General features: G+C 34.0%; 1 protein-coding gene across 2 annotated transcripts in view; it reads left to right on the forward strand.

Moving 5' to 3' along the window:
• Positions 1 to 13402, forward strand: part of MRPL13 (mitochondrial ribosomal protein L13) — a 33578-nt gene that overhangs the window by 4688 nt on the left and 15488 nt on the right. For both annotated transcript variants that reach the window (XM_019717080.3, XM_019717173.3), the window contains exons 3-4: positions 5979 to 6072; positions 10544 to 10604. In XM_019717080.3, the coding sequence (XP_019572639.1) occupies positions 5979 to 6072; positions 10544 to 10604 (155 nt within the window). The remainder of the gene's footprint in view (positions 1 to 5978; positions 6073 to 10543; positions 10605 to 13402) is intronic.

The following is a 13402-nucleotide window of genomic DNA, read 5'->3' on the forward strand; positions in this document are numbered from 1 at the left end:
TTCCATCACTCTTCTTCTTCAGTAACACTTAGTGTTTTCATCCTTTTTACTTTTGACTACTCAGGTAGATGTGAAATGCTCTCTTTATGGTTTTAATTTGCATTTTCCTATTACAAATGGAGTTACCTCTTTATCATTTATTATTTGGCCTTTTATCATTTCCTCTTCTGTGTCTATGCTTGTCTTTTGCCCATCTTTTTTACCAGTTTGTCTGTCCTTTATCATTTTCTAACTTTTATTATGAATGTTTTCACATTTTCAGAAATGCTCAGTGAATAGTATAGTGAATTTTTTATACCTTTCACTTCGATTACACAGTTGTTAACATTTTATCATATGTTTTTTTATTCAGTCATTTGAAATTAAGTTGAAGATATCATTATTATCTCCCCCAAATACTTCAGCATACACATCCTAAAAATAAAGATATTTTCCTATGTAACCAAAATACCATTATTCTACCTAAGGAAATAAACAATTTAATTATACAGTTCAATGTCCATGGCGTTTTCAAATTTCTCTAGTAGTCCCAAGAATTTGTTTTTAGTTATTACTTTCTTGACTAGGATCCAACCAAGGTTTCTGTATTGCCTTTAGTTATGTCCTTTTAGAGTCTTTTAATCTAGTATATTCCTTCTCTTATGTTTGTCTTGCAATTAACCTTTTGAAGAGTCTGGACTAATTTTCATGGAGAGAACTTTCTTCTTAAAACACATTCTTCACTTATTTTTAGGATGCCATTCTTCCTGTTTCTTCCCTCTTGCTAACTCCTCTTCCTCAGTCCCCTTTGTTCTCTTCAGCTTTATAAACTCCCAGTTGTTTTTCTCTCATTAAAAATCGCGAGTGCCCCAGAGCCCAGTACTTGGACCTCTTCACATTCCTTATGGGATCACAGTCTTAGTTCCCTAAATATAATCTAGGCTCATGGCTCCCAAATTTATATCACCAGTTTTGACCCTTTCCCTGGATTCCAGACTCACAGCCCAATTTCTACTCAGAACATCTTGGGTGTCTAGTAGACATGTCCAATAGAATTAGTCCATTTGGAGATGTCTTACTTCGTGGCTTCCCCTACCTAAACCAACCTTTATCTTCCAGTTTTTACCACCTCAGTTAATAGCATCTCTATTCTTTTAGTTGCTCTAGTAGAAGCTGTTGCTTCATCTGTGACTCTGACTCCTCTTTGTTCAACTCCATATATAGATACAGATACAGATATCTGGCCCCCTCTCGTTCTTTCTCTTCTACTCTAATTTTAAACCACTGTACTCTCTATCCTGGATTATTCCAAAAGCCTGCTCCCTGATCTCCCTGCTTCTACTATTGCCCTCCTTTGCTGTTTTCTCCACAAATCAGCTAGTCACCTTTTCCAAATGAAATTCAGAATAAAAGCCAAAGTTCTACCAAATGCCCTACAAGGACCTGCATGATATGGTCCTGTTCCCTCGGTGAGTTTATTTCCCGCCTCTCTGTACCTTGAGTAATCTACTTAAGCCTGTTGCTGTTCCATTCCCTTGCCTGCCGGGCACATTTTTTTCCTCAGGCCCTTTTCACAGTTTGCTCCTTCTGCCTGCATGCTCTTTCCCAGATGTCTCCATGGCTGTCTCCTTCACATCTGTCAGATCTGTGCTCAGTCATTTATATTCTGAGAGCAGCCTTCCCTGATTCCTCCGCTTGCCCTTTCACTCTCTCTATCCTTACCTTGGCTTTTTAAGAATTACCACCTGACTTGTTATATGTAAATATTTGTTCATTGTCCACCTACCTTCACTAAGGTCACTCTGCCTAAGGAACTCTGCCTGGTTTTTTCCACAGCTGCGTCCCTAGTGCCTGTAACAGTGCTTGACACATAGTTGGCATGCAAGAAGTGTTTGTTGAGTGAGTGCATCCATTCCCAAATCCCAGTTTTGAGAGTGAAGAAATTGCTTTTAACCAGGGCCCCGTCATTTAAACTAAGTTAGATTTTTGGATCTGTGGAGCGAGGAGGAAGAGTATTCCAGATGGTTTGATTTGGGCAAGAGCAAGGATTTATGATTTCCCATATTTCTTATACTTGCTGCTCTAACCTTTTTCCTTCACTTAATGAAAATTTCAGTAAGATGTCAAAATAAGGCCACACCCTGTGAAATCTGTCAGTATAGAATATCCAAGGATTTTGTCATGTTATTCTTTGTTTTTCAAGCATTTGGTACGATGTCCGGCCCATAATAGATGCTTGTCAGGAGTATCTTGTGGAGCGACACTTTTAAACAGGTGTTTTATGAGCACAGTCAGTGCTCATTATTCACTGTAGTTATTTTCTTTAAAGTTGCTGTGAGTGCTGAATTAATGAACACCGAGCCATTGCTTCTAGGGGAAATAGTTAGTTTCCTGTGAGCCTCTGGTCACATTTTTGTCAACCAGTCATTACATAGCCTTGTTTAAAGACACCTTATTTTGTGTGTAGGTGTGTGTGTGGGGGGGGGGGGGGTAGTTGATTCTTTAACACTGAACTCATGGCAGGCAGCACTATAACTCATACCTGAATGAACCTTATGTAACATTTTCTCGGCAGGACACATTTCAGCCTTCTTGCACTTAGGGACACTACACAGCACTTCAGCAGCAGGCTTGGGTTTTAAACAGGGAAGTCACTAATTAAAATCATAAATGCCAAGAACCCCAGCGCTACATAGGCCGTAAAAGGATACTTGTTAATAGTACAAGAGCAGACCCACGAAGGCAGAGCTTTCACTGTGTTCAGCCTCAGCTGCAGACATGTATGTTAAGCTACTCAGACTTTTTACCATTCTGTGCATGTCTGTGAACGACTGGGAGAGCACCACAAGGATTGATTTTGGGGTCACAAATCAATTTTAGAGGGAGTAGGCTAATCCACAGTACAGAATCCACGAATAATAAGGGTTAACTGTACTTGGAAGTAAACTAGTGACCAGCAGACTTATGCTTGACTAACTATATCTCTTTACTTTAAAAATACTTTTTTTTTTTTGGCAGGCCAGGAGAATGCCATAGTCATTCTCCAATTCATACAATTGTTTAATTCCGTGGAATTTTAGATATTTTGTTTAACTGCATCATTGATAGATGAGAAAACTAAAATCAGAAGAAGAAAGTGACTTTCTCACTGTCCCTCAGCTATATTATAGTAGAACTGGGACTAGAACCCAGGCAGTTGTTTCCTCCTGCCGGAAATTACACACTCTACTTCCGCATGCTGATTCTTAGCTACTTACACTGTGATTTCTTGCTAATCTTTTTTTTCCTTAGCAATGATTATCAACAAAGTGATAGACGAGATCTCTTAGGTTGTTGTCTTTGTGGAAATGCAAATGATACAAAATTGGGGGGAAAGTAGAATTAGTAGTAGGTACCTAATTTCCTTCTTAAAGTATAGCACTTATCTGTCCACTGAAATAAAGTTCTGTTTCCTTACAAGCGGGTCATTATTGCAAAAGTATTCCTAAAGTACTGGTGAGTAAACATTCTACTAGAAAACCAGAAGAGCTTTTGTGGCTGCCCGTCTGTAATGGAGAATAGCTGTTCAATCAAGTTAGAAATTTACGTTTTAAAGACTGAATTGTATTTTTGTTTCCCACTATATACGAGTATATCTTATATCAGCAAAACTTTTCATGTCCACAAGATGTCACCAAAATAGAAACTTAAATTGCAGTTTTCAATTTACAAATGTTATATGTAAAGTTTATTTCTAACATTTGGCTTAATCAGCATTTATTAAGCATGTATTGTTGACTCATAATCACTGTAAACATGTTTATGTGAAAATTGACATTCAGTTTCCCAGAAAAATAGTATTACAAATGATGGTCATCTATCCAGGAGTGACTGTAAAAGTTAACCAATAATGTATCTGAATGTAATGTAGATGATATTTGAACTACTTTTTAGGCCAGTGGACTTTGTCCAGCTTTTCACTTATAAGGTTATTTTCTTAAGGAAAATGTGTAGTGGGTCAAGATGGAAATTATGTTGAACTAGGACAAGAATTCCCTCCTCCCTCTAATTAGAACTATCCTCCTGAATTTGGGACTTGGGAGCTTTTTGAACATGATTCTTTTTCACTGACAAATGAAAAGAAAGGGCTCATGGTGATTTTTGGATTGTGTCTTGTTCTTCATGAGGACCCCACCTTCCCTGCTCCCCACAGGTTAATTAGTTGAGGAGGACTATATGAACATTTAAAAGAAGCAGAGGGAAACCTTTCTTTAGCACCATCTAAAGTTATTACTAGATTATCTTAAAATACTGCTGGTCAGCTTGGAATGAAATAAAAGTTGCACATAGTTCTTAAAGGTTAATATTATGAATACTAGCATACCAAACAATTCCCAACAAAGGTTAGGTTAGATCTAATTTAATCACTAGTATTCTGTTTCATATTATTACTTATTTAAATTTTTAAGGGCTTGTTAGAAAACAAAAAGTTGATGCTCTTCTTAAAGTTACCCAGATAGTGTATATTTCTCTCTTTCTCTTCAGTTAAGTGTCAGTCTATTTCAAATGTTAATGCATCGTTTTAATTTTGCAATTTTAATTTTACAAATAAATTTAGCATTAAGGAAAAGTTAAAGATTCCATTTCCTTCTAAAAAGGTGTCATGGAAATAGTCTGAACAGGTTGTTAAGTAACTTGGTGTGTGAGCTTTTGCCAAATCACTTAACCCTAATGGTACTTGGCTTCTTCAACTGTGAATATCTGGGTGAACACTAAGGTTTATTTCAGCATTCTTTGAGATGAAAGATATCTTCTCACCCTCTTTATTTGTTCATCTGGTTCATTTGCCCAACTGCCTTAATAGCCCATCATGTGTCACCTTTAGGAACTTTAGTCACTTAATTTGCCAAATACTGTCATACTATCCTGTTCAGCACACTTCACAGCAAGCTTCCGAGGTCTTTCCTTCACATCTCTGGATTCCTTTTCACTGTAGTGAAGAAAACCCGCCTGATTTATCCTCTTTCCCTTACCCTTCTCCTATGTAGACTATGAACTTCTCTGAAAATTCTGTCATTCAAATTCAAAGCTCTTACAGAATCGCTAATATAATCTTTAGTTTTCATATACTGTATTTATTTGTACTTACTATTTTTCCAGTCTTTTTCCTTAAATAAGCTCTAGAATCTTTTAAAGTTTTTTTGTTTTTGTCTTTGTTTTTCTATTAGTAGAGTAGGCATTTACTAAATGTTTCTGATTAGTTGATTTTGCCATGAGTAGTGACTCACGTGAACACTTGACTTTTGAAGTTTTGGGGGTTTTTTTTTAGATGAACTGCCAATCTTAGGGTTACTTTTCCCTGGAAAATTAATCCAATACATCTATTTTAATTTTCAAGTCATACTGTCCTGTCAAATATGTATATATAATCATAGTTGAGAGTGGCAGTTTAAATTTAACTAGTTAAATGTGGTTGGAAAAAACCTTGGGTTAGTATTTAAGAATAAGATCATAGTACTCTATTGTTCTCTAAATTTGAGAAGAAGAATAAATTGTGATGTTTTACATTTGTTTTCAATTTACCTATTGGCAAAACATACTTTTTTATATCTATATACATATTGTTTTCATTTTCTCTTCTGTTATTAAGGGAAAATTTGTATTAGATATTTAAAAATACTTAGTATAAACATTTTTAGTGAAGTATGATTATTAATGGTAGGCTATGATCGAAATAACAGTAGTTTGCCTTTAAAGATGTATTATTGGTATTGGCATCTTTATTAAATTCTCTTTCACCTTCCAGTGTCAAGATTTTCCAAATGGCTAGCCAACTCTTTCTATGCTGAGATGTTACGTAAGCACCAACAGAAATCTGTTCAAGAATATTGATATTATACTGACTTGCTTTATATTTTGAATGTGTTGCTTAGACTTTGATAAGTTTTATAAATAACCAAGGCCACTTTTTCTTAAAGTCCTGGTTTTTCATATAAAATCTCTTTTCTTTTTAAATCTAGGTGACTGCGGTGACCATGTTGTCATAATGAACACAAGGCACATTGCGTTTTCTGGAAACAAATGGGAACAAAAAGTATACTCTTCACATACTGGGTAAGACAATGAAAGCCATTGTCAAGGAAGATGGGCAGTTGAAATATATCACTTTAATAATACTTTTGATCCTGTTTAAAAGAAAAATGTAATTTCAAACTTTGGCATTTAAAAAAATACTAATTTTACTCAGACTACATATATAATTTACTCAATAAAAAAAACAAAAAAACAAAAAACAAACCTGTACCAAATAACTGACAGTATTTGTTTTTCCTAGCAACTTTTTACAGAACCTCTCTGCTCAAGACTATACTCAGTTTTTAGTCAATCTTTTCACTTCATTCTTTCTGTTTCCTGTAATTCATCATACTGTTGTTCCAGAACCATCCTGAACATCAGAAAGTACTTGAGATGTTTAAGGAGTCATGAGCAAAATCCCAAGTTTGGAAGATACCTACAATCTCCATGACATACCTTTCAAGTTACATGTCTCCCTGCCTGTGTTTGAACTATACCAATCTCATAACTCATAGGGCAGCCCATTTATTCCACCTTTGAAGCAATGTGACTCTTTCAAAGATCTTTATGCTATTGAGTCATAGTCTATTTTTCTCTAGCCTTCATATTGGTCGTATTTCTTCTCTTCGGGACAGTGTGAAATGACTATATCTCTTCCACATGACATTCTAGAAATAATTTTAAAACAGTGATTAGCAAGTGCCCACTGATTGATTCTCTTTCCCTAAGCTAAACACCTGTACTTCTTTCATAGTTCCTTACTTTCTTACTTATAGCTTCACTTCAAATACCTCCATTATATCTTGATCACTCTTCTCTAGATACAATCCTTGCTTGTCAGTATCCTTCTTAACTGAATACACCTGCCTGGTTGTGTTCTGATGGTTTACTAATACAGTGTGACTTCTCCGTCTTTCAGTTACACAGTGTTCTGTTGCAATAGAGCTTTTCAAGGCCATGTCATTATGTGACACTCTGAGTTCACTATCAGCTAAAACCCGTAAGTCTTTTTCGAACATGCTGTCATTCAACTACTTCTCTTTCCCGTGTGTTTTAGTTACGTATTAATCTAATTGCAATACCTTAAGTTTACTCCATGTTAAGTTTTATCTCCAGCCTTTTAAGATCTTTTGAGATCTTGAATTTGTCATATAATGTGTTAGTTAACCCCTCATCCTCAGGGCATGTACAAATTCAATTACGTGTATCTTCTACACTAGTATGCAAGACATGATTAGAAATGTTGCTCTTTCATTCTTGATCAAAATTGCTCTTTTCTTTCCAATTGCGTCTTTGTCTTAGACAAGCAGACTTTGATGCCCTCATCTGGTTCTTTTCCTCTCTTGCCCAAGTAGGTCTTAAATGCTTGGAATACCTTTTTTGCCTCCTTTAGCCATCCTTTGCCCATTTCCTCTCCTCCAATACTTTTATGAAATCTTCAACTTAACAAAAATAAATTCATATCCATCTTTAGTAATTTCTGCTGTTGGCAAATCTTGACATATAAACCACATTGTATAAAATTTAGAGGTAATTGGGAAAGAAAGCTGAAGTCAGGATAACATAATGCAGTAAAGCAAAAAAGGAAGTATTGACACAAAATGCTAGGATAATTCCTATAACAATAATATCTGCAGTATTACTGCAAATGAAAGAAAATAGTAACACAGCCAGTAGTGAACAGCTAGTAGCCCTCTCAGTCATGCTCGCGCCCCTGTGGAGGAAAATCCAAACATCTTTCCAAATTATTGGCATTCAGTTACCACTACTGCTTCTTAATACTTCATTTTAGCCAACATATTGCAGTTTTTTACCTCTGCCTTTGCATGTGTTGTTCTCCTTGACAAGACTGTTTCTCATGAACTCTCCTATTTATCCATTAAAATCTGACTCAGATGTCGTCCCTTCTGGGATACCATCCCTATTTCCTCATCTCCCATAGGGCTAATAATCACTTTTTGTTTCTCTGATTCTGTTGACTCTTGACTTACACTTTGGACATACTACTTTTATTATGCTCCTAAAACTTTATTGCAATTATTTATTCAAAATTTAACTCTCTTGTTATAAAAGTTTTAGTACATGCTAATATTAGACAATACAGAGAAGTTTAAAGAATGAAAATCGCCCTTCATCCTTTGACTCAACATTTTAATATAAATGTTTATATCCTTTTCCACTTAATATAAAATTCTCAGAGAGCCCTTTTATAAGAATTATTTTTAGTTCCTATGTAGTGGTACATAGGAATTAATCATTGCTCCCTTTTTTGAAATTAAAATTTTGACTTTTATAAAGACCTAGAAAACACCTTTATCCATTAAGTATCTCTATATATAGTTATTTAAAATAAAACTCCAGAAATTTAATGTATTTCAGGATCAAAGGGATGATCATTTTTTGGTCTTTGTTAGGTATTTCCAAACATCGGTTTACTGTCACAATTTTTGCATATGAACATCTGTTAATTACAAAACTGCACAGTATTATCATTGAAAATAGTTTAATAATAAGGTTCTGCTACTTTGATGGGCATGTAATTGTTTACATTTACATAATAGTGAGGTCTCAATACTTTCCTGATCACTTTCTCTGAACATTTTATCTATTAAGAATATTAATCCACCATTACATTTTTTTACCTTTTACAAATTTTTTTTATGATGTCCTTTCTGTACAGTTATTTAACTTTTAGATAATTAAATCTCTCTTTTCCTTTGTAATTCCTTCTATATGTGCTAGTCTCAGAAAGTCCTTTCTTGTATAGATATTATATTTTATAAACATTCACTTCTAATTGTTTTAAAGGTTGAGTAAGATGGGTATGTGTGCACTTTAAACTTTGCCATCTAAAATTGATTGGCATGAGTTAGAGATACCGTTTCCTATACGATGTCTCAACAGAATTATTTAATCATTGTTCTTGAGACAAGATCTTGACATATTTATATGTATATCTCCAGCACCAGCGTAATAGGCATTTGGTTAGTGTTTGCTGAATTATTAATAATATGAATTGGAAAAATCTTGGCTTATCGCAAACAAATACCTTTCTACTCCAATCGGGCTATCCCATACTGAAGGAGAAATGTACTTATTTTTTCTTTTTTTGTACTTATTTTTTCACTAGTAAAAATCAACTGAGTATTGCATTACTCAAGTTGTTCCTCTACTCAGAATTTTACGGTAGCTCTCCAAATTTTTCAGTATAAAGTCCAAACTCCTGAAACATAATGTAAATGGCATTATGCTTTAGTATTCTCCATCACAGTGTTAAAAATAGAAAGATAATCTTCAGCATTAAAAGTGTAAAGTATTTTTTCCATGGAGAGAAAGAATACAGGAAGAGAAGTCTAGACAGGTATTTCTTTCTCTGCAGCTGAAATTCCATGAAACAAATGAAATATCAATTTAAAATTCCAATTTGAAAATTATCTGTCTTTCTCAGCAAACTTTTAAATATGCTTTCTTAAATTTTATTCCTAAAAGGGTGGTTTATCTTAAAATGTTTTCAAGTCTTGCTGAAAGAAACTTATGAAAGGAATCACATTTAGGTAATTGTAAATTTTTCTTGCACAGTCCACTAATTTTACATTTTCTTTTTTCCTTCCTTGAAAATCATTTAGACTTTACTTATCCATTCAGTGTAATAAAACCTTACATCTGTATATTGTTTTTGTTTTAAATTTCTAAAGCACTTTCACAAACATTTTCTCATTTGACTCATAAAAATCTTGAAACATAGATGGGACAAATATTATCATTTTTCTCATATAAGTAAACATATATAAGAGGTAAACTTATAAAGAGGTAAAATGAGTTGCCTAATAGACCGGTAGCCACAGGCAAACTTAGATATCAGATCTGAATCTGGGGTATCAGGTTACTAAGCTGCCTCCTATGCTATCCCAAATAAACACATTTTTAAGTCTCCAATTTATCCATATTATACGTAATTTTGATCTGAACACAATGAACTATTTTATTACTTAGGACTAACATATAACTCGTAGTGGTCTTTTACCAACTGTTAATAGGGAACAGGATCATGACCTATTTAGAGTTTGACTTCAAAACCAAATGGTCTACTACTATTTTCCCCAAACCTGACTACTAATTTATACAGACGTTTTGTCTAATTTGTCAAGGAATGTGAAATATTTTGGCGCATTGCTTTTTCTTCCTTACTTCAAACAGTGATAAACTACCCCATAATGAATGAATAAATGAATGCATGGGTGAATGAACAGTGAATAACTTTAAATTCCAAAATATAAATAGTTGTGCCAAGAAATTTTCCAAGATGTGAAACTTTTTATGAAATAATGATGGCTGACCACTTAATAGAATAACATTGCAAATAATTTTTAAGGCACTAATGAATAGCCTAGCTTCCAGAACCAAGTATAATTTCATAATAAAAACGTTTTGTATTATAAAAGAATTTTCTGTTCAAGAATACTGTACTATAGCCTACTCCCAGTTTTAAGGTCTTTGCTTCTTTTAACAGTTACCCAGGTGGATTTAAACAAGTAACAGCTGCTCAACTTCACCAGAAGGATCCAGTGGCAGTAAGTCTATCGTATTTTTTTAATATTTATCATCTCTGGAAAAACTGGTTCAGACATTGCTTTTTCAGTCTTCCAATATAGCTAGCGTTCAAGGCTATAAATTCTTTAACCTGTATCACACAAGCTTTGATAAATACTTCATTATCATTCAATTCTATATATTTTTAATTACTATTTATTATTTATTTAGTATTATTATTTACTATTTTTCATCAAATGAAAGAATTTTGATACTCTTAAAAAAATTTCTTGTGCTCGCTTCGGCAGCACATATACTAAAAAAATTTCTTAACACCTGCATGATCAAATCACCTAAAATATAATATGTTTGCTGAAAATGTCTTGGGGAGAGCGAGAGAGAGAGATGCATATATGTATGCACGAGTATGTACCGGTACGTTTATACATCCATTATATCAGATATGCTGAAGATGTTGTTCCAGTCTTATATTCTTACTGACTCTTTTGTTCACTTGATTTATTGATGACCTGAAAGAGTTATGTTGAAATCTCAGTTGTGGATTTGTTCACTTTTCCTTATAGTTCTCTCAGTTTTTACTTTGCATATTTTGAAATTTGAGTGTTAAACTTAAGTTTGGAATTATAATCTTTGTAAAGAATTGATCAGCGTACATACTGACCCTCTTTATTTCCAATATGCTTTTTAACTTAAGGTCTATTACTTTTTTATATTAATATAGCTGTGTCAACCTTTTGCTAGTGTTTGCCTGATATAACACTTTACAGTTTAAATTTTACTGGGCTAGAATTTGTTTTTTTTTTCATCACCTTCTTTCTTACCTTCTTTTGGATTGATGGAGTTTGTTTATCAGAGGTCTAAGGTTAATATAGTTACTGTCCTTCAAATCAAATCCAGGCCCAAAGCTTTTTTAACACCCACTCTTCCTCACAATCTATATTTTTTCTCTATTCAAGATTTTTCAAAACCCTTCCAATTCAACAGTCTTGTTATTATTTTACATAGTTACTGATTTATGATTTTTCTTTGCTTACAGTCCCTTCATGTAACTCAGCCTTCCTTCTGGATTTAGTTTCCCTCATGAAGTGCTTACTGACACTCCTGTCATAACATTCTCTCAATAGTGAACTCTCGTTTGTCTGAAACTATCTTTATTTTTGCCTTCATTCTTGAAAGATAGTTTTGCTTATATACACAATCCTAGGATAACTGCTTTTTTCCTTCAGCTTTTTGAAGCTATTATGTAAACAGATTCTAGCTTCTGTTATTACTATTGATAAGTCAGATGTCAGTTTAATTGTTTCTTTGTATGTATTCTGTCTTTTCTTTCTGGATACTTTTAAGATCTTTTCTTTGGCTTTTGTTTTCATGTTTCTTTTCAAATTTTGTTGTTTATTTTGCTTGAGGACTGGTGTGGTCTGTTCTGAAAATTTGCTGACATATCTTGTAATATTGGCTCCCTTTGTTCTTTATCTGTTCTTTCCTTTTGGAAATCTCATACTTACAGTAGGGTTTCTCACTTTATTGTGCATGATTCATTAGCTCTCTTCGTATTTTGTATCTCCCTGTCTGTGCTGCATTATCGATAATTTCTTTAGATCTATGTTCTAGTTCTCTGTCTTTTTACCTATGTCTCATCTGATTGACCTTTTTATTGGGTTCCTAATTTCGTTTATTGTATTTTTTTCCTTTTCTTGAAATTTTACTGTTTGTTTCTTTTTAAGATTGCTGGTCAGTTTTGATAGTCTTTCTGTTCTTTTGTCATACTTTGGTTCCCTCATATTTCTTTAGGCATTTCAAACATAACTGTTAGCATTTATATTTGATTCTAACGTTAGTGGTCTTGTTGAATCTGTAATTTATTGTTTCTGCTCAGGATACTTGGTAAGCTCATGTACCTGGGAACTTCATCTCTGGGAATTCTTTGAGGCCTGCGTTAAAGGTACATTTCTTCAGGAAAGATTTACTTAGCTTCTGGCAGGTTTATGGGGCTCTTTAAGCTATACTTTAGACATCTGGATTTTCTAAGACCTCTTTAAGCTATACATTAGATTTTGATCCCCGTAAAAAGGATGAATTTGGGGGCTCAAAGCCTTTTGAGATCGGCTCATAGTTAGCAGTTAACTCTCAGGAAAGACTTATTTTTTAATTTTCCCACGCTTCACCCTGGATGTTGCCTTTCTGCTCAAAATCTAGGTTTATGAGAGTCTTTGATCCTACTACCTGACCCCAACGTGGTATCCGTTTAACACCCAAGACTCGCACTGAGTTAATGCCCTCAAGACAAATGGCAGCCCTAGGACTTTCTTTTTTTTTTTTTTTTTTTTTTTAGGACTTTCTTTTCTTTGTAGTACTTTCTCCTGTTTCTGGCCTCCAATTGGTTCCATGATTTTTAAAAAAAATTTTTTTGAATATCATTAACTTCACTAATGTTTATTTATTACTTTATCATTTGAATTATATACAGGGAGAAGTTTCTAATCCAAATATGAGTCCTCAGTGTTGCTAAAAGCAAAATCTCCTGTTGCCATTTAACAATTTTATTTTTCCTTCCTATAACTCTACAAAGCCCAATCTTTGAACTATACTCATAAGATAGATAGCATTTTCCCCATCAGTAACTATTTTAGCTTTTTACCTAAATCCATTTATGAATGAACAAATGTTATAGTGTTTCCCCAAAAATAAGACCTAATTGGAAAATAAGCCCTAGCATGATTTGTCAGGATGACATCCTCTGGACATAAGCCCTAATGCGTCTTTTGTAGCACAACTTAATATAAGACCCGGTCTTATTTTGGGGGAAACACGGTACTCT

The sequence above is a fragment of the Rhinolophus sinicus genome, chromosome 6 (assembly GCF_057876585.1).
Source record: "Rhinolophus sinicus isolate RSI-liver-muscle chromosome 6, RSI-T2T, whole genome shotgun sequence".
Classification (NCBI taxonomy): domain Eukaryota; kingdom Metazoa; phylum Chordata; class Mammalia; order Chiroptera; family Rhinolophidae; genus Rhinolophus; species Rhinolophus sinicus.